The following is a 22,091-nucleotide window of genomic DNA, read 5'->3' on the forward strand; positions in this document are numbered from 1 at the left end:
TTTCAATTTGTGAGAGATCTGGAGAATGTGCTGGCCATGGCAGCAGTCGAACATTTTCTGCATCCAGAAAGGCCAGTACAGGACCTGCAACATGTGGTCGTGAATTATCCTGCTGAAATATAGGGTTTCACAGGGATCGAATGAAGGGTAGAGCCACGGGTCGTAACACTTCTGAAATGTAACGTCCACTGTTCAAAGTGCCGTCAATGCGAACAAGAGGTGACCGAGACGTGTAACCAGTGGCACCCCATATCATAACGCTGGGTGATACGCCAGTATGGCGATGACGAATACACGCTTCCAATGTGCGTTCACCGCGATGTCGCGAAACACAGATGCGACCATCATGATGCTGTAAACAGAACCTGGATTCGTCCGAAAAAAATAATTTTTGCCATTCCTGTACCCAGGTTCGTCGTTGAGTACACCATCGCAGGCGCTCCTGCCTGTGATGCAGCATCAAGGGTAACCGTAGTCATGGTCTCCGAGCTGATAGTCCATGCTGCTGCAAACGTTGTCGAACTGTTCGTGCAGACGGTTGTTGTTTTCCAAACGTCCCCATCTGTTGACTCAGGAATCGAGACGGGGTGCACGATCCGTTACAGCCATGCGGATAAGATGCCTGTCATCTCGACTGCTAGTGATACGAGGCCATTGGGATCCAGCACGGCGTTCCGTATTACCCTCCAGAACCCACCGATTCCATATTCTGATAACAGTTAGCGGATCTCGACCAACGCGAGCAGCAATGTCGCGGTACGGTAAACCGCAATCGCGACAGGCTACAATCCGACCTTTATCAAAGTCGTAAACGTCATGGTACGCATTTCTCCTCCTTACACGAGGCATCACAACAACGTTTCACCAGGCTACGCCGGTCAACTGCTGTTTGTGTATGAGAAATCAGTTGGAAACTTTCCTATGTCAGCACGTTGTAGGTGTCGCCACCTGCGCCAACCTAGTGTGAATGCTGTGAAAAGCTAATCATTTGCATATCACAGCGTCTTCTTCCTGTCTGTTAAGTGGCGCCTCTGTAGCACGTCATCTTCATGGTGTAGCAGTTTTAATGGCCAGTAGTGTATTAAAATTATTACGTGTTGCTTAGATCATATGCTGCTTCATGACTTCCAAACTATTCTCCTGGTGAGGGAGAACGCGGATGTTAACGTTTCTGTCTTATCTGAAATGCGTTCTGGAAGTCTTTCTTCGTTACGTGTTCGGTATCCTCTGCGATGACGCTTGATTGTCCGTCAGTACATCGAAACCCTCACTCAATTTCATTTTTATCTTGAGGAAGGAGTATTGGTATGTGACGCTGGCGAATCACCCATACTGATTTCGATTTCATCATCGTCGTCTAAATGTGGATGGCGGATAATAACATAAGCTCCACCTTTGTGGCAAACAGCCAATCGTCATCGACCGACTGCCGTGTCGTCCTCAACCGATGGTATCATCTGGATGCGATACGGAGACGCATGGCAGTCAGCAGCGCTGACCACTCACAAGGAGACTGTGCCTGCCCATTATCATTGTTTTCGTCCAAATTTATGGTATATCAAAGGCTTGGAGAGAATTGAAAGTGACAGAAGTGAGAGTTCCAGTTGGCAAAGAATCTGAAAGAAAGTAGCATTTTTGGTGCAGGTCGGGTGAGGAGTGAGCCATTTATGTCTGCATAGCTTCAAGGCAGAGCAGCGGAAAAAGTACAGAACGGTAATCCGAGGATCGAGACTGTACCGAATTTTTTTTCAATTTTTATATTAACCACTCTGCACGGAAAACGTAGATAATGTAAATATATTGTATTTGATGTGCTGAAACTCTACGTGCAGAAGAAAAAATTTCTTCTGTTAATTCAGTCTTGGGGAGGCGAATCATATCCACAATTGTACGACGAGTTTTTTCAAGGTGGAGAAGGTCTGCCATCGTGCAGTATAAAACTTCGCCCCTCTCCCCCTCCTCACCTCCAAATGCAATCTGCTAGTGCAACACTGCGATGGCCAGTTTTATAGTCAGCTAAAGACTTTGAACAAAAAGCTTCAAAACTTCTCTTATCTTGTCCAGAGGGGAAAAAAATCACATCTTGGCAGGCTGCATCAAAATACTGAAATTTATTCCAGATATTCAGCTTAACTGTAATAGGTGTACACTGAGGAGGTGACAAAAGCCATGAGATATACACGTATACAGATTGGGGTAGGATGTACACAAGGTATAAAAGGGCAGTGCATTGATGGAGCTGTTATTTGCACTCAGGTGATTCATCTGAAAAAGTTTCCGAAGTAATTATGGCTGCACGATGGGGACTGACAGGCACTGACGCGGAATGGTAGATGGAGGTAGACAGATGGGTCATTTCATTTCGGAAATCGTTAGAGGATTCAGTATTCAGAAATCCAGTTGGTAAGGTTGTGCCAACAACACCAAATTTCAAGCGTTCCCTCTCACCACGAGCAAAGCAGTGGCCGACAACCTTCACTTAACGACCAGGAGCAATGGCGTTTGCGGAGAGTAGTCAGTGCTAACAGACAAGCAACACTGCTTGAAGTAACCGTATAAATCAACGTGAATGTAACTCCCTCCTCTGTCTGGAGTGTGGGACTATATCCAATAATACAATACCAATCGCCGTTATTTAGTTTTTATTTTTAGGCTACCAGTTTCGACGATAGATTGTGTCATCTCGATTTAAGCAGGCCTGAAGATGACGTAATGTATCGTCGAAACTGGTAGCCTAAAAATTAAACCCTAAAAAACGGCGATTGGTATTGTATTATTACAAATCAACGTGGGACGTACGACGAACGTATCCGTTAAGACATAGCGGCGAAATTTAGGATTCATGGGTTGTGGCAGCAGACGACCGACGCGAGTGTCTTTGCTAACAGCACGACACCGCCTGCAGCGCCTCTCCTCAGCTCGTGACCATATCGGTTGGGTCCTAGACAACTGGAAAATCGTGACCTCGTCAGATGAGAACCGATTTCAACTGGTAAGAACTGGTAATGGGGTTCGACTGTGGCGCAGACTCAACGAAACCATGTACCCAAGTTGTCAACCACGCATTGTGGTAATTGCTCCGTTATGGTGTGGGCTATGTTTACATGGAACGGACTGGGTCCTCTGGTCCAACTGAGCCGATCATTGACTGGAAATGGTTATGTTCAGCTACTTGGCGACCCTTTACAGCCATTCACGGACTCCATGCACCCAGACAACGATGGGCTTTTGATGGATGTCAATGCGTCATGTCACCGGGCCACAAGTGTTCGCAGTTGGTTTGAAGAACATTCTGGAACACTCTAGCGAATGATTTGGCCACCCAGTTGTCCCGACTTGAATGCCATCGTACATTTACTGAACTTAATTGAGAAGTTAGTTTGCGCACAACATAATGCACAACATAATTGCAACACTTTTGCAATTATGGACGGCTATAGAGGAAGCATGACTTCAACGACTTGGCGTGTCCGTACAATGTCGAGATGCTGCACCACGTGGGGCAAAAGCAGACCCGAGACGGTATTAGGTTGTATCTCATGACGTTTGTCACCTCATTGTGGACGTACTACCTAAAGCGACACACGACGAACTACAGTTTTAAATCGGAAATCACGAGATGTTCGAGTGTGGGTGAATAAGAAGAAATAGATATGTGTGTGACATATGAAAGGTTGGATCGGTCCAGAGAGCGCACTCGGACAGCGTTGGTGGTAAGGCGACCGCTCGCGATAATTGAGACATCCGGGTTCAGATACTGGTGCGGCACAGATTTTCATATGTCACTCTAAGTAGTACATCTATACCTATTAGAGTTCAGCTGAATTTCAGAAGTAAATTTTATCATCGGCGAATGATCTGGCGTCAACCTAGGAAGAGATCCCATCTTCCCGGTGGTTTGGAGAGGGATAGCGATGCTACTCCTGGCCTCAATGTGTGGGGAGCTATCGGGTATGACTTCAGGTCATAGCTGGTAGTGACTGAAGCAACTCTAATGGGATAATGGTACGTAAAGAACACCTACGTCCTCATGTGTTACTCATCGTGTGAAGCATCGTGGTAGTACTTTTCAACATGACAATGCTTCTCCACACATGACACGTGTCTCTATGAACTGTCGGCATGATGTTCAGGTACTGTCATGGCCATCAAGATGCACAGATTTGCCCCCGATAGAACATGTGCGGGACAAGTTTGGGAGTCTTCTCTGTCCCAGTCCTACTTCCAGGAAATCAAGTACTAGTTTCAACAGTTGTGGGCCAGGTTGCTTCTGGAGATGACAAACGGATTTATGACACCGCTTTTACCATGCATCCAGGTCAGAGAGAGTGCAACGTCATACAGATAACGGCTCATTCTCTCAAGTTCTTTGTAAATTTGATTCTATTTTATAATCAATGAAATAACAGCATAGAACATCTCAACCTGCGAAGCTTCATTTCGTTTCTTCGTCCCCTTCTCGATGCTTCACTTTTTTTGGTCAAGCAGAACAAGTATAAAAAAAACTCAACCCAACACGCTGCTCTTTCAGTTCAGCCGTCGCAAACAGCAAACTGACAGATACACGATAATGGAACCATCCTCATCAACAACAAACCAAACCTCGCAGCTCGCAGGCACTTGCCACACTGACCCATGAAGGATTTATAGTGACGCACCTGAGCGCAATATTCAAATGTCGGTAAAACATCCTCGTATTATGTGCACACCCTTTTCACGAAATACGCAAACGTCTCCGAAAACTGCACCTCCAAATGGCATACATGGGGTGCATGTGGCTGAAGTGATTAGGACTGCGGAACTGTACTTTATATCTACTTTTGGAATTCAGTGAAGTACAAAGACACCATACGCTCCCATCAGATTCCATGAACGTCGCGGCACGGAATCAGAGAGGACCTGGACAGTGGTATTTTCCCTAAAATCTCCCTCAAAATCGCTCCTTTTCCTGCCTAGAGTCAGCAATAATCATTGGCAGTCCATGACGAACAAGAATTCAAGATACCCGAAACATAACATTATTCCACAGCTGCCTCGTTTCACAACATACGTTGTTCCACACCTGGCTGATTTCACAACATTTTATTTGTTGTTACTGGCAGTTTCGGCCTTTAAGTTGATATTTAACGTACGACCTACGAGTAAACAGGTATCATCATGACAAAACTTTGTGAAAAATACTCAGTGCCTTATGTAAAGCCCGTCTGATCGTATTGTTAAGATGCATGAGTAGTAATCAATTGTACAACTACTATGTGTAAAACATAGCAGATTAAATGGTACAGCAAACAATCATGGCAACAAGAAATAGCACTGATTCGTATAACTGAAGTCATTCATGTAGGAACAAATAAAATATAATTACAAAATCAGTCAGTCTGTAGAATAATGTTGTCCTTTGGAAACCATATATTGGCTGGGGACCCAGAGGCAACAAAACACATTTCAAATATATTTGGTGAGGTGTAAGTCAGGCGAACGTGCAGACCAAGAAAACAGGTGTAAGCGGCCTTCCACTTTTTCTTGACGTATATAGCTGTGCATTGCCTTACTGAAATGTGACCTACTTTAAGGATATGCAGTACCTTCGACTTTATAACCTTCCTACTGCCCAAGTTTTTTTCAGTACATAGGAGTTTATCCAGTGGAGCCTCAAATAAGCACATCTAGCGTTCGTCCTCCGTGCCACTCAACAATATAAGCTACAAGATAGAGTCTATAACTTAAGTTCCTACCACTTTATGTCATTTTAAGTGGGAGTAAGACAAAATAACTACTTTTCGCAAACTATCATGCCACCGATGGCATTTACGAGCTCGGGCCAATATGCGGTTTGCGTGGTTTCTAGACAGTGGAAGCTGGCGGATGCTTGTCATTAGCACATTCCACAAAAAAGTGTCAAAATATCAGTGTAGACCTGTAGGACAGAGCTGTAATGTCAAGCAACATTGTAGGCGAAGCTTTATGGTGGCTCACGGGTGTCCAGGCAATATGACAGTGATCCCGTATTGTAGTGACGTTGCATGATCTATTACTCGCTCGTTGTTGCTTAATACCATTTTGTTTCCAATGTTTCCATCCTGTACATGAGCCCAGACTTACCATTACTCAAGTCCGCTTCCTGGAAGTCAGTAATCTTGGGGGGAGCTTATCCGAAACGGCTAAGTTTGTAAATTGTTCGTGTGCAGTCGTGGATAAAGACCAGAACCGGCACCGACGTAACTATGGAGCACCAAGGGCCGTAGACGAAAGGGGTGAAGACAGCTGCGGGGACGTAGGAGATGCGACAATAAAGTAATGAGACTGATGTGAAAAAATATGTTGCTTACCGTTTTAGTCAAGTTTAGTGTTGTCTCCTTCAAAGTAGTTCCCATCTGATTGCACAAATTTTTCCAGCGCTTCTGCCATTAATGGTAACATTTCTGGAACTCATCTTCTGTAATACCCTCCAAGATCCTCGTCACAGCTTTTTGGACGTCTTGCGTTGTTTGAAAATCGTGTCCCTTGACCGCCGTTTTGACTCTTGGAAATAGAAAAAAGTCGCACGGAGCGATATTTGGTGAATAAGGTGGCTGTGTTAGTACTGAAATTTGTTTTGAGTTTAAAAATTGCTGAACTGGCAGAGCAGTATGGGATGGCGCATTATGGTGATGCAGAATCCAATTATCAGCAATGTTCGCACGGTCACGAAGAACTCTTTTTACGAAGTCTTTCTAAAATTTCTTTATAGTAATATTGGTTAGCTGTTTGTCCAGGAGGAACCCACTCTTTATGAACAATTCCCTTAGAATCAAAGAAGCACACAAGCATGCATTTCACTTTTGACTTTGACATGCGAACTTTTTTTGGTCTGGGTGATCCCTTTTAGCACCATTGCGATCTTTGGTGTTTTGTCTCTGGATCGTACTGAAAAAAAACCAACTTCCATCACCAGTGATAACACGGCTCAACAATTCTGGATCGATTTCCGTTTGCTCTAACAGATCGGCTGCCACATTTTTCCGTGTTTCTCGCTGTTGTGGTGTGAGATTTTTGGGGACCATATTTGCACAAATCTTTCTCATACCAAGATCTTCAGTTATTATTAGACAAACCATTTCTCAATTGATTCAGTTCTTCTGCAATCATTTTCACTGATAATCTTCGATCAGATCGTACGAGTTCACGCACCCTGGCCAAGTTGACATCCGTCCGTGAGGTTGATGGTCGTCCACTGCGGTCTTCATCTTCAACATACGTTCTGCCTTCACTAAACATTTTATTCGAACGAAAAACTTGAGCTCTTTACATAACCTCCTCTCCAAAAGCCTTCTGAAGTTTACCATAAGTCGTCGTCAAGTTTTCAGTCAATTTGATGCAAAAAGAAATGGCATGCCATGGTGCAATATTATTTGGTTCCATTTCCATGACAAGAGACACAAACAGCTGTTAACTTATTATAGCACAACTCACGACTGAGCAGTTGCATCGATGTGCCGCTTGGACTAGAAGCAGCTTATAGACCAAAGTCAAAGATATTGTGCCTATGCAAGCCTGCAGGGTTGCCACATCTTGCAAAGAAAATCAGTCTCATTACTTTATTGTTATACCTCGTATACGGGCGAATAGACGTGCAACTGCCGAGAAACTGACCACCCAGATGAACCAGGGAGCTACCAACAGTGTCTCCTATACGACCGTGCAGCGAACGTTGCTGAATATGGAGCTCAGCAACAGGCACATGGCTCATGCTCCCATGCGGCCTTCTGTTCGCGGCGAAGAAAGCTGCAATTCGCAAATATTAAGGCAAATAAAGGTCCACTGAGTGGCGACAGGTGACATTTTCAGATGAATCACGTTTTATGCATCATCGAACAGATGTCAGTTGGCGTGTACAACGTGGAACATCTGAAGGAAACACTCTGTAACAATCACCGGGAGGACACATGCCGGAGGAGGGAGTGCTATCGTCTGGGGAATGTTTTCGTGGCGTTCCCTGAGTGATCTCGTCATTCTGGGAGGCACAGTGAGTCAACACAAGTATTATCTGTCCTTGGGGGACCATGTTCACCCTTGGATGCTATTTGTTTTTCCTCGACACGATGACCTATACCAGGAGAACAATGCAACGTGTTACGCGGCTCGCAGTGTACTTGAGTGGTTCTAAGAGCACCAGAATAAGTTTACCGTACTTCCCTGGCCACCAACCCCTCCGGGTTCAAACCCAATCCAGAATCTGTGAGATCACCGTGATCGAGCCACGGATCCTCAAGCGAGAAACCTAGCACAGCTGGCCACCGCACAGGAATCGACGTGGCACCAAATGCCTTTAAATACCTTCCACAATCTCATTAACACTCCTCCCACCCGTTTCGCAGTGGTCCGAGCTGCAGAAGGTTGTTACTCAGGGTTTGACAAGTAATCACATTAGTGTGTTCTGGGTATTACGGTTTTCAAAACGTCTGTGGGTTGAGACAGTACATAGGTCAGAACTGGAGATAGGAGCAAGCAGCTACTCACCAGCCGTCGGTTTGTGGCCGAAGACTCCGCAGAAGAGCGCCGGCAGCCGCGCGGAGCCTCCCACGTCGGAGGCCAGACTCACCAGCGATGCTCCAGCGCCCAGCAGGGCAGCCTGCAAACAGTCGCTCACGTCATCAGGTCTGCAACGTCATTGATATACAGGCTGTTTCAAAAATACATACATTGGGGATGGGTTCCACACACCAGATCAAGGACAAAAGTTCACATAAATATATGTTCGAAAATCCATAGTTTTCGAATTAATAATGAAAGTTTACAATTTAGGTGACTGGAGCGCATCAACATATTAACTCACAGTAAAGTCTCGAAATCTTCTCTTCTTGCTTCTAAACACGCATGCACTCGTCGAATCATGGACTGTCACTACCTTTGAAATAGTCCCTGACAATCTCGAATGGTTTTACAAGCTTCCATGAACCATCAATTAAGAGGTTCTACATCCAGGTGGTCCACAGCATGAACCAATTGTTTACGGCGCCCCCAGACATAATAATCCAAAGTACTGAGCTTCTGGAAACTATATTACTACAAAGAAATTTTAGAAAGTCTTCATAAAAGATTTCTTCGTGTCCATGCCAACATTAATGATAATTGGATTATGCATCACGATAATGCGCCATCCCATGCCGCTCTATCAGTACAGCAATTTTTAACCTCAAAACATATTTCAGTAATACCACAGCCACCTTATTCACCAGATATCGCTCCGTGCGACTTTTTCCTATTTCTAAGAGTCAAAACGGCGGTCAAGGGACACCATTTTCAAACAACACAAGATGTCCAAAAATCTGTGACGAGGGTCTTGGCAGATATTACAGAAGATGAGTTCCAGAAGTGTTACCATCAATGGCAGAAGAGCTGCAAAAAAATTGTGCAATCAGAAAGGAACTACTTTGAAGGAGACAACGCTAAACTTGACTAAAATGGTAAGCAACATTTTTTTCGCATCAGTCTCATTACTTTATTGTCGTACCTCGTATTTGATGACGAAATATGTATTCACGCTGCAGTGGCATTCCTTGCACAGACTCACGTATGGACGACCTAGTAGTAAGCATCCCCGAAAACAATTAGGTCGTCCTTTCCGGATGGAATGCCAATTCGGTTTTACAAAGAGTACTATGCAGTATTGGCCCCTTGCTTAACTTGCATTTATCATGTTTCTCTTGCCCAGCACGAAGTCTCAAGCGACTGCAAAAAGTACAAGTGAATACCGTGTGTAAGAAAGCGGAAAGAACGGACCCGAAAAATTACAGACCAATATCCTTAACATCGGTTTGTTCTCAGTTCGAATATAATAAATTTCCTTCAGATGCACCCAAAAGTTTGTCCACAAAGCAACACGGTTTTGAAAAGCATGCCCTCTTCTCACATGATACCTTGGGAACCATGGATGAAGGGCAACAAACGGATTCTATATTCCTAGTTTTCCGAAAAGCTTTTGGCACGATACCCCATTGTAGACTGTTAACGAAGATACGAACACACGAAATAGGTTCCCAAATACGTGACTCGCTCGAAGACTTATTAAGCATTAGAACCAAGTAGGTTGTTTTCCACGACGAGAGCTGATCAGAGACAATGGTATCGTTAGGACTGCCCCAGGAAAAAGTGATAGGAGAGTTCTTGTTCTCTGAATACATGAATGATCTGGCAGAGCAACAATCTGTGGCTTGTTTGCTGATGATGCTGTGGTATAGGAGAGCGTGTCATCGTTGAGCGACTGTAGGGAGATACAAATTGAATTAGACAAAACTTTTAGTTGGTGTGATGAGTGGCAGATATCTCTACATGTAAATTAATAACGATGAGTAGAAAAACAATCCCGTAATGTTCGATTACAGCATTAGTAATGCGGTGCTTGACAGACTCACGTCGATTAAATATTTAGGCCGAACGTTGCAGAGCGATGTGAAACGGAGCGAGCATGTGAAGGCTGCGGTAGGGAAAGCGAATAGTCGACTACAGTTAATTGGGAGAGTTTTAGGAAGGTGTAGTCATCTTTAATGGAGACTACCTACAAAACACTAGTGCGACCCAGTCTTCTGCTAGAGTATTTCGGATTCTCACCAGGTCTGATTAAATGTAGACATTAAAGCAATTCAGAGGTGAGCTGCTGAATATGTTACTAGTAACTTTGATCAATACGAGAGTATTACGGAGATGCTTTGTAAACTCAAATGAGAATCCCTGGAGGAAAGATGACATTCTTTTCGCGAAACACTGCTGAGAAACTTCAGAGAACGGCATTTGACTGCAGAATGATTCTACTGCAGGAAAGTACCACGAAGATAAAAGGCATTGGGGCTTATACGGAGGCATATAGAGACTTCCAGAATGAGATTTTCACTCTGCAGCGGAGTGTGAGCTGATATGAAACTTCCTGGCAGATTAAAACTGTGTGCCAAACCGACACTCGAACTCGGGAACTTTGCCTTTCGCGGGCAAGTGCTCTACCATCTGAGCTACCCAAGCACGAGTCACGCTCCGTCCTCACAGCTTTACTTCCGCCAGTACCTCGTCTACTACTTGGTAGAGCACTTGCCTGCGAAAGGCCAAAGCCCCGAGTTCGAGCCTCGGTCTGGCACATAGTTTTAATCTGCGAGGAAGTTTCATATATAGACTTGTTTTTCCGTCACTCTGTTTGCGAGTGGAACAGGAAAGGACGTGACTGTTAGTGGTACAAGATACCATTCTAATATTTCTAGCTTGGCAGTCATCATATTTAGCTGCTAGAAGCTCTTCTTAAAGCACTTGAGAAGGCAGCAGCGGGAAGATGTAACGTGGTGAGAGGTACCGGTGACAGAAGGCTTACATAGTACGAGTATCGTGAGAAAGACCGCCTTAATTGTGGTCCCTCTCCGCTATTGGCTGCTGTGTTCGGAAGTAGCGCGCCAAAATGATAAACTTCTGTTATTAACATTAGAAACACTAAACAGTGAATTTACTTGCAATTCATATAAGAGCATTTGTCAACATCAGGCTATCATTCCATTATTTTAAAATTGTTAATTATCAGCAGAATAATAAACAATAGCTAAACGAAAAAACAGACGAAGCACTTCGGAGATCTTCGGGTCGCTCTTAACGTGGACGGCGGACGAGGTGGTTCAGCTGTCAGATCAGAATTCGATCGACTGTTTCGCAGAAAAGGCATGTCTACCGCGGTTAATTAGCAATCTCTGGATTTTGCACATGTAATTGAGAACTAGTTTGATAGTAATTACGCAAACCGGCAGTTCATTATTTTGTTTGTTCTCTCTGAAAATGTGAAGAATGGAAATTATTTGTGATTCGTAAAGTGGGCAATAACAGTGCAGTTTCTCGTATCCTGCTAATAAAAAGCAGCCTCAAGATAGCGGATTCACAAGCTGCGTGCTGTTTTCTGCTCAGGGGTCAACAACTATAGAAGAACATTTTTCAGAGCTTACGCTTTCCATTCAGCGCTGTGGAAGAAACCAGGCACATGGCGTGTACTGCAGTCTTAATAGAAATTACATCACTGATACGTCATCTGTGGTAACTCAGAGCAGGTATGAGGGGAGGAAATTTTCGAGGGAAGGAATTTATCATCTATCTATATCCGAATCCCGCTCCAGCTACTGCCGGGTCTGGGCGCTGACGAGTCCTCTCCATTTGCCTCGGTCCTCCCACCACTTTTGCCGGCCAGTGTGGCCGAGCGGTTCTAGGCGCTTCATTCTGGAACCGCGCGACCATTACGGTCGCAGGTTCGAATCCTGCTTCGGGTATGGATGTATGTGATGTCCTTAGGTTAGTTAGGTTTAAGTAGTTCTAGGGGACTGATGACCTCAGATGTTAAATCCCATAGTGCTCAGAGCCATTTGAACCCACCAATTTTCTTCCTCCACCTGCTGCCAGGTCACACCTCTCCTTTCTACAGATATTCTCACTCCCATTTTCCACCGTGTTCTTGGGCGCCCTCTAGGTCTTTTCCCATCCATCTTTAGTTCTTCCATAATTTTGGGGAGTCTCTGCCCATGCATCCTCTTAACATGCCCATACCATCTTAATCTCTTTTTTTTTCAATTTCTTCTCTCATACTTTCTTGTTTAAGATCCTTTCTAATCTCTACGTTCCTTACTCTGTCCGTTCTTGGTCCGCAGCTCGTGGTCGTGTGGTAGCGTTCTCGCTTCCCACGCCCGAGTTCCCGGGCTCGATTCCCGGCGGGGTCAGGGATTTTCTCTGCCTCGTGATGACTGGGTGTTGTGTGATGTCCTTAGGTTAGTTAGGTTTAAGTAGTTCTAAGTTCTAGGGGACTGATGACCATAGATGTTAAGTCCCATAGTGCTCAGAGCCATTTGAACCATTTGTCCGTTATTGTTTTTCCCTTAACTGCTCTGAGAAATTTCATTTCCCCTGCTTGCAGTCTGCTCCAGTCCCTTTCTGTCATTGTCCATGTTTCTCCACCATAGGTGACAACAGGGAAGTAATAATTCTTATACATAAGGAGTTTTGCTTTTTCTGGAACTTCCTTATTCCAGAATGAAATTTTCACTCTACAGCGGAGTGTGCGCTGATATGAAACTTCCTGGCAGATTAAAACGGTCTGCCGGACCGAGACTCGAACTCGGGACCTTTGCCTTTCGCGGGCAAGTGCTCTACCAACTGAGCTACCTAAGCACGACTCACGACCCGCCCTCACAGCTTTAATTCCTCCAGTACCTCGTCTCCTACCTTCCAAATTTCACAGAAGCTCTCCTGCGAACCTTGCCATGTCTCCGCAATATCCTTTCTGCCAGGAGTGCTAGTTGTGCAAGGTTCGCAGGAGAGCTTCTGTGAAGTTTGGAAGGTCGGAGACGAGGTACTGGCGGAATTAAAGCTGTGAGGACGGGTCGTAAGTCGTACTTGGGTAGCTCAGTTGGCAGAGCACTTGCCCGCGGAAGTCAAAGGTCCCGAGTCCGGGTCTCGGTCCGGCACACCGTTTTAATCTGCCAGGAAGTTTTCCTTATTCCAAATCAGGTGTTTTATTGTTTGGTAGAAATTTGGGAGGAGTTCATCATACACTCGTAAATCCCTCTCGCTATCTATATCCCTCTCTCTCTTTCAATTGCCGTACCCTCCGCCATGTACTGTACGGTGACTTGCGGAGTATGTATGTAGGCGTAGGTACAGACGAAAATCTGTGAGGAACACTCACCTCTCCGCCAGAGGAGCCGCCGGGCGTGCGGCGTGTGTCGTAGGGGTTCCTGGTGACGCCGTGCAGCTGCGAGTAGGTCTCGAAGAAGAGGCAGTACTCGGGCGTGGTGGACACTAGCAGTGGGATGGCGCCCGCCGCGCGCAGCTGCCGCACCACCAGCGCGTCCTGATCGGCGCGCACGCCCGCCCGCGACACGTTGGCGCACGCGTGGCACAGCCCTGCACGAAAACATAGAACACTGCCGAGTCCTGTGTTTTTTTTTATCGTTACTTCTAGCTGGAAGCGGTTCACCATGCCGCTTTTCGTGCCGCACTTCACCTTCAGCGAATACGTTCGCCGTACGTTCCACTTCGATTTCTGCAGTTATTTCACGCTGTGTTGCTTCTCTATTAGCACTGACGAAATACCCAAAAGCCACTGCTCTCGGTCAGCACTTTCCACCCTAAGCCCGTACGCAACGCATTCTCGCAAACGGAGCCCGTATGCCGTATGTTGCTTTGTTTCCCGCGCTTTCCAATAAGACGATTGTGCGCCCTAAAACACTAATAATCATCATCTTCCAATAAGACGAAACTGTACTGTCTGCCATCGGGCTCCCCTAAATGCATAACAGCCACGCTATGAGGGAAACAAACCAACAGCCAAACAGGCGAAGACACCAGGTAAACACACCGAAGGTTCCAGTCGATTAATAGGAACCTTTCCTTGCAGAGGTCGCCGCGACATATCCGGCCACGGCTTCCTACGCCGGGTTTCTGTTGGCTTCAGTTCACTATATAGGCCCGGCCGGTCGAAGGCAGACCAGTCTTCGTCCGCTGCTAATGGCAACCGCTATAGCAGATGTCTCCGAGAAGATATCACCGAAGCCGCTGCACTGCGCCGCCGATCGAAGTACCAGCCGACCGAGAGGAACCACATCTCCAGCTAGATCGACGGACGTGTACATCTATTGTACAGCCAGCTATTGTATTGTAGAAGAAGTTACGTTCAATAAACTGCTGGAGAACACAACAGAAACGTACGCTGTGCGGCAAGCGTAGTCATGTACTTCCCGGCAGAGGTCACTAAGAGTCTGCAGTTTGTGTGATCATGCTCGCCTAACCTCTGGTTTGTGCTTACGAGGGGGCCGTACGAACTCCCCCTCACCGATTGGATTCATACTGACAGAATGCGTAGACCACGACTAGGGCCTTATATACGTAAATAGGAAAATGCACGTTTCAACCGTTTCTGAGAAAGGCTGTAAGGTGCCTCTTATGTGAGGAAGACATTTTTACCAGTTTTAATCAATTATTGTCTCTTATTGATGTATTCATGACAGGAAGTGCTGTAGTCCGTAGCTGGCCATGTGTCGGAGAGCATTTTCCACGCTGGATGGTAGCCATGCTCTCGGTTACGAGTAGTTTGTGACATAAGTAAGGAGAGGAAGCTGAACAACGGATTGCCTCAAGGATCAGTTCTCTCACCCTTACTGTTCAATCTCTATCTGATCTACCTGACACTTTGTCCAGAAAATACTGCTATGCCGATGACCTGGCGCTAGCCGTCAAACACCAGGAAATGAAGACAACAGAAGAGATTTTAGCCAATTACCTGTCTGCATTAGACAATTACTTCAAAATCTGGAGACTCCAACCCAGTGTGAGTAAAACAGAAGTGTGTTGCTTCCATCTAAATAACCAGTTGGCGAACGTAAAACTGGAGGTAAGTTTCAGAGGCAGAATTCTTCGTCACAATTGGAACCCAAAATATCTTGGTGTCATCCTGGATCGTACACTATGCTTCAAACAACACCTTCTTAACTTAGCTCAAAAGCTGAGGACTTGAAACAACATCCTCCATAAGCTATGCGGAACTACCTGGGGATCTTCAGCAGCCACCCTGCGAACTTCAGCTCTGGGCTTGGTATACTCAAGTGCTGAGTATTGTGCACCTGTTTGGATGAATAGTCATCATACAAGGCTTGTTGATACCCAGCTGAATACGACAATGCGCATAATATCTGGCACAATCAGATCTACTCCAGTTTATTGGCTTCCACTGTTAACCGGTATAATGCCTCCTGATCTACGCAGATGTACTGCCCTTATGAGAGAATTCCACAAGATCTCCAGGAATTCTAACCTACCCGTGCATAGCGACCTGCCACTTTTAAATCGCAAGAGACTGAAATCACGTCATCCAACTCTGTGCGATGCTGCTGACATGGTTGCTAAGAATTTCAAACCTCTTGAAGAACGGAAAGGTCGGTGGGAAGCAGTGACAGATGTGCACCTGCATAACATTTTCTCAGGTGCTAAACTTCCAAGTGGATTCGACTTACCACGCAAGACCTGGTCTACTCTCAACAGAATCCGTACCAGCCATGGGCGATGCAGGGATCTCTCTTTAAGTGGAAGAAGCTGCCTCATCCAGCTTGTGACTGCGGGGCTCCATACCAGACTGTTCACCACATTTTCAGTGAATGCAGGATTCGAGCCTATCACGGCGCCAAAGAGGACTTCCAGATGCAGTGTGCTGGATTGAAGGACTGGATATTCAGTTGTAAAGACAAACTTAAGTTTCTTGTGTGTCAATATGTACATATGTATATGTAATTTCATGATACGTCTGTATTAGCCATACACTAAATAAATGTGACATGAGTGTTTCATTATTGATCTAATAGGAATAAAAATGATATTACGGCATTCTGAATGTTTATTTCGAGTAAATAGATACCCCAAAGTTGATCGACAGCGGTTTCAGATAATTAGCTTCCACCGACAGAGATATCCAATGCGCCAATGAAGAATCTGCACGGGACGACATTTACGAGAGCTGCACCGCGCACAGGTAGAAGGAAATCCGACGACACGACCCACCAAGGCGGATCAAGGAAGTTCCGACTTACACTCGCAAATTCCGGGTGGAAATGCTGACCAGTTATACTGTACGTCACATATACCACTCTCTACGGACTCGCGGCTAAGCTGAGTAGTAACAGTATCAGTTTAGAAGCGAGGGGATCTTGTAAGACGAGTTTGAAAATCAAAGGCGTGCTTATGCTGTAAGCTTTGTAAGGGCACCAGTGTGCAAGGAATCCGCAGCCGGGCTTGTGGCGTCGATAGTTACGATGCCACAGCGTAGGTGCACGCTCTCGTAAGTTGTCACTACGAGAGAAGACTGACTACGCCGACCACAGCGCCCTCTGGCCGACGCTGAGGAGCTCAGCGAGTTCCGTCTTGATTTCGATTTTCATTAAGAGCAGACTGGCTGAAAAGATCGCTTCTACTACCGAATGTGCTAGCTTGCTATTGAGACTTTGTATTAGATTAGACATGGACTACGGATTCACACCTATGTGCTCATCCCAGCCAAAGTTATGTATGTCTTTGATATTTACTTGTGTTTTTTGACACTAGTAAAAGGTGTTAAAGTTACATGCAGTACCGAAGTGCTTCACCTCTCCTGCTCCTACTCGCTTCCTTCACTCTCGGCCTATATTACAGAAGCAGACCCACGCGCCACCTATCCAGGGGGGATACAAAAGTGATAGTAAGCGCTTCGTATCATATGCACAAGATCTCTAGATGGAATCTCGCTGCGTGTGTTTTTCATTCCCAAGTAATACTAACAACGTATTTATTACAAGGGTAGAAAGTATCAATAATCATTCATTTACTATTTTCCTAATCTTTAAAAAAAAAGGACAACAAGTTTTCTAAAGATATTTGAAATGAAAAAATGATACACGAGAACTTTCAGTCAAATCAGTGTACTCATTTTATTCACATTACTGTATCTACATTTGTGGAAAGAATGATGATACCGATCGTCGGAATGTAAAGAACAATAACTATCGGGACGCATGGCAGATGTAAGAAACGCAGTATTTTTGAATGTCGATCGGTTTCTTTTTCCAATTGTGTCTTGTAAAACAAACTTGGTTTGCATTCATAAACGGTTCTCGGCTGTCACGCACTTTCGCGGCGTATCGCGCATATCGAAGCATAGCACCGAATACTAGTGCAGATGATAATAACCTACAAAGAAAATAGTATCGGCAGCGAAATTCGATCTATAGCCCTCGCCCGTAAGTTAGCACACTCAACTCACATTCGGGAGGACGACGGTTCAAACCCGCTTCCGGCCATCCAGATTTAGATTTTCCGTGATTGCCTTAAATCGCTGTGCGTAAATGGCGGGATGGTTCGTTTGAATGCGCACGGCCGATTTCCTTCTCCATCCTTGCCACGTTTCGACCTTGTGCTCCGTCTCCAATGACATAGATGTCGACGAGACGTTACACCCAACCATGCTTACTTCTTCCTTCCTTCACGCTTAGGACATTAAGCGCTTACTCGCTCCGCTACAGACACGTTGCGTATTAGCTACCACACAAAGTGTGTAAGCACGCCTAAAATTTTCAAACTCGATTTTCTCGAAAATGTTTCAGAGTTGCGTCTTCCTGTTCACACACGTGGAAGTCCTAGTCGCGCCCTCCATACCCTGTCAATACGAATGAAATCGCTGAGGGGAGACCACTTCGCGTGTTTGTGCTGAGTCAAGATCATGGGTGTCTTTGACGGTTCTTCCAGATCGGAGGAGAAAATCTCTGATGCGGATGTTGATTATGAACCTTCAGACGTATTTTGCAAAAATACCAACAGTTCAGGTAACTAAAACAGATTAATATTATTGAAAAACGCTTTTACGAATAGTATACACATTACCATAAAACAAACATTGCCTCAAAATATTTTATACTCTTCTTTTAGCTGCTTATATGTGTATTTATTTACTCATGGACAGATGAAGCTGAGAGTCCTAATACTGCTGCTTCTCCTGATACATCACAAAATGTGATTACTGAAGGGAGCAACTGGGCCAGAGTTGACAACCAGCCTGATTTACCAGTGTTCAATAGTGTTAGTGATGTAACTTTACAACTGGATGAAAACTGTGCTGAATTTGAATGTTTCTCAGCATTTTTTTAATTATGTGACAGTAAAAACTCACAAACTGATACAAAATGGTATGCAGAACTGTAAATTCATGAACTCAATAAGAATATTATGAAGACAAATTCCATGTGGCATTGATGGTCAACAGTAAAAGTACATGAAACATATTTGCTTTTCTCTATTATTTTACGTAAGACTGTAGAGAAATTGCCAAAAATAAGTGACGTTGGTGAAAGTATGCATTTCTAAATACTCCATGGCAAGCAGACTAATGAGTACAGACAGATTACCTTCCATTTTTTTTAATGTTATATTTGAGTGACAACACGAAATTCTTAAACCTAGGTCAGTCGAGACAAGATCCACTGCACAAAATTAGACCTTTCTTCAGTTCTTTTCTCACAAATTTTAAGAACAACACACGAATCTAACCATCGACGAAGAAATATGCTCTGTCAGACGCAGTATAACATTTAGAGTTTATATGAAGAACAAACCAAATAAATACAGAATCAAAGTTTATTTACTGCGCGACTTAACAACAGGTTATGCTCTGAATTGTGAAATTTACACAGTTAAAGCAAAAAATGTAAATAACTCTGCCTCGTCTGTAATTGGGACCTTTGTGAAGGTTATTTTGGTAAAGCACACTGCATTTACATGGACTGGCTCTACACAAGCCCTGCTTCGTTGGACTACCTGTGGTAGACTGAAACCTTGATCGTAGGCACTAAAAAGAGGAAGGGTCTACCAAATGAAATGAAGACTGTGAAGCTTAACAAGGTGGAAATCATGTTTTGGAGGGAGCAACGTTTACTTGCGGTAAAATGGAAGTCAACCATGCGACTAGGTCGAACTAACATCACGCGATCAAAGTCGTGCGGCCTTAATGGCATCGGACACCTTTTCACATCAATCATCTGCCTACACATGATAGCTCCGCCAGTGCACTGCTCTTTTATACCTTCTGTACGCCATATTGCCGCCGTCTATAAAAGTGTATCCCATGGCGTTTGTCGCCTCAGTGTATAACTGAATCCCAGTATGTTGATGCACGAGCCAAGACACTCCCCTTTGTGTCCGTTTTGGAGGTAACGCTCGGCTATGGCCTACTTGTCGAGCTCCCTTTGTTAATAGGTCGCTTGTGTTCGGTACAACGCTCCACAACTGTGCCGATTGTTTTAGATGCTGCCGCATTCGCAAGGGACACCACATACGCACAGGCACTCACACACACACACACACACACACACACACACAAACACACACACACCGGGAACGAGAAGAGCTATGTCGTCTTTAACAGGGCTCAGACTCAGATATCTCGTATCTTGGGGGCAGGCAAGAACGCTGGTCTCAGTCAATGTCTCTCCAGCATACGTCTTAACTTGCAGCTCGTTGCCTCACAGTATGGTACCATGCCAGCCTTCGGACTGTCATCGGGCTGGAGACTAAAACAACGTACGAAAAGTTCATGGTTGTATTTTGAGAGCATTAGTAATTGCGACGCCAAACACCACGGTACCCGTGATCCTGGGCTAGCGTCCTTGATTCTACTTTCCGGCACGGTAGATCTGCGTGTTAGGACAGAGGGTTAGCTGCCCTCTGTAATTAAAAAGCTGAGTTAATGGATCACCGAAGAAACTGAACAAGCGTCATGGCACGTCCGCCCCGAACAAATATAACGAACACTAACGAACAAAATGAAAAACAAAATAATCAAAACGTCTACAGTTCCGGGTTCGAATCCCACCACTGCTTAAATTTTGATTAATGATCAGCATTGGCGGCCGAAGACATCCGGCATAATCAGTCACCCCTCATTCTGCCAACGGCCTTGTCAACGAAGGCGGAGGAGTGGACAGAGGTTCAGGGCACTCTCTTGTCCTAGGGGTGGGAAAAAGCCCGTAAAGGCGGAAGAATCAGCAATGATCAACGGCATGAGGATGCAGAAGGCAATGGAAACCACTGCATTAAAGACACGTAACTTGTACCACAGGACATGTGGCCTATAGCTGAGGAAGTGTCATGATGATCTCTCCATTGGTAAAAGATACCGGAACAGTTCCTCGTTCGGATCTCCGGGAGGGGGCTGCCAAGGGGGAGGTTACCATGAGAAAAAGATTGAATAATCAACGAAAGGATAACGTTCTACGAATCGGGGCGTAGAATGTCAGAAGCTTGAACGAGGTAGGAAAAACTAGAAAATCTGAAAAGGGAAATGCAAAGGCTCAATCCAAATATAGTACTGGTCAGTCATGTGAAGTGGAAAGAAGTCAAGGATTTCTCGTCAGATGAGTGTAGGGTAATATCAACAGCAGCAGGAAACGGTATAATGGGAGTAGGACTCTTTATGAGCAGGAAGATAGGGCAGAGAGTGTGTTACAGTGAACAGTTCAGCGATAGGGTTGTTCCTATCAGAATCGACACAAACCGCCACCGGCAACGATAGTTCAGGTCGCATGCTGAAGATTAAGAGATAGAGAAAGCGTATGAGGATATTGAAAGGGTAATACAGTATGTAAAGGGGTATGAAAATCTAATAGTCATGGGAGACTGGTGTACAGTTGTAGGAGAAGGAGTAGAAGAAAAGGTTACAGGAGAATATGGGCTTGGGAAAAGAAATGAGAGAAGTGAAAGACTAATTCAGTTATGTAACAAGTTTCAGCTAGTAATAGCGAATACTATGTTCAAGAGCCGGCCGGTGTTGCCGAGCGGTCCTAGGCGCTTCAGTCTGGAACCGCGTGACCGCTACGGTCGCAGGTTCGAATTCTGCCTCGGGCATGGATGTGTGTAATGTCCTTAGGTTAGGTTTGAGTAATTCTAAGTTCTATGGGACTGATGACCTCAGATGTTAAGCCCCATAACGTTCAGAGCCATTTGAACCATTTTTTCTGTTCAAGAATCCGAGAGGAGGAGGTATACTTCGAAAAGGTCGGGTGATACGGGAAGATTTCAATTAGATTACATCATGGTCAGACAGAGATTCCAAAATCAGATACTGGATTGTAAGGCGTACCCAGGAGCAGATATAGACTCACATACAATATAGTGTGATGAAGACTAGGCTAAAGTTTAAGACATTAGTCAGGAAGAATCAATACGCAAAAAAGTGGGATACAGAAATACTAAGGAATGACGAGATACGGTTGAAGTTCTATAAGGCTATAGATACAGCAATAAGCAATAGCTCAGTAAGCAGTACAGTTGAAGAGGAATGGACATCTCTAAAAAGGGCCATCACAGAAATTTGGAAGGAAAACATAGGTACAAAGAGGGTAACTGCGAAGAAACCATGGGTAACAGAAGAAATACTTCAATTAATCGATGAAAGAAGGAGGTATAAAAATGTCCCGGGAAACTCAGGAATAGAGAAATACAATTTACTGAGGAATGAAATAAATAGGAAGTGCAGGGAAGCTAAGACGAAATGGCTGCAGGAAAAATGTGAAGAAATTGAAAAAGAA

At 44.8% G+C, this 22,091-nt stretch overlaps 1 protein-coding gene across 2 annotated transcripts in view; it reads right to left on the reverse strand.

Moving 5' to 3' along the window:
* The window catches only part of LOC124794634 (fatty-acid amide hydrolase 2-A-like), a 163,494-nt gene that overhangs the window by 54,168 nt on the left and 87,235 nt on the right, over positions 1-22,091 (reverse strand). For both annotated transcript variants that reach the window (XM_047258153.1, XM_047258145.1), the window contains exons 4-5: positions 13,679-13,896; positions 8,500-8,611 (exon numbers count right to left, since the gene is read on the reverse strand). In XM_047258153.1, the coding sequence (XP_047114109.1) occupies positions 8,500-8,611; positions 13,679-13,896 (330 nt within the window). The remainder of the gene's footprint in view (positions 1-8,499; positions 8,612-13,678; positions 13,897-22,091) is intronic.

Source organism: Schistocerca piceifrons, chromosome 1 (assembly GCF_021461385.2).
Source record: "Schistocerca piceifrons isolate TAMUIC-IGC-003096 chromosome 1, iqSchPice1.1, whole genome shotgun sequence".
NCBI classification, from domain to species: Eukaryota; Metazoa; Arthropoda; class Insecta; order Orthoptera; family Acrididae; genus Schistocerca; species Schistocerca piceifrons.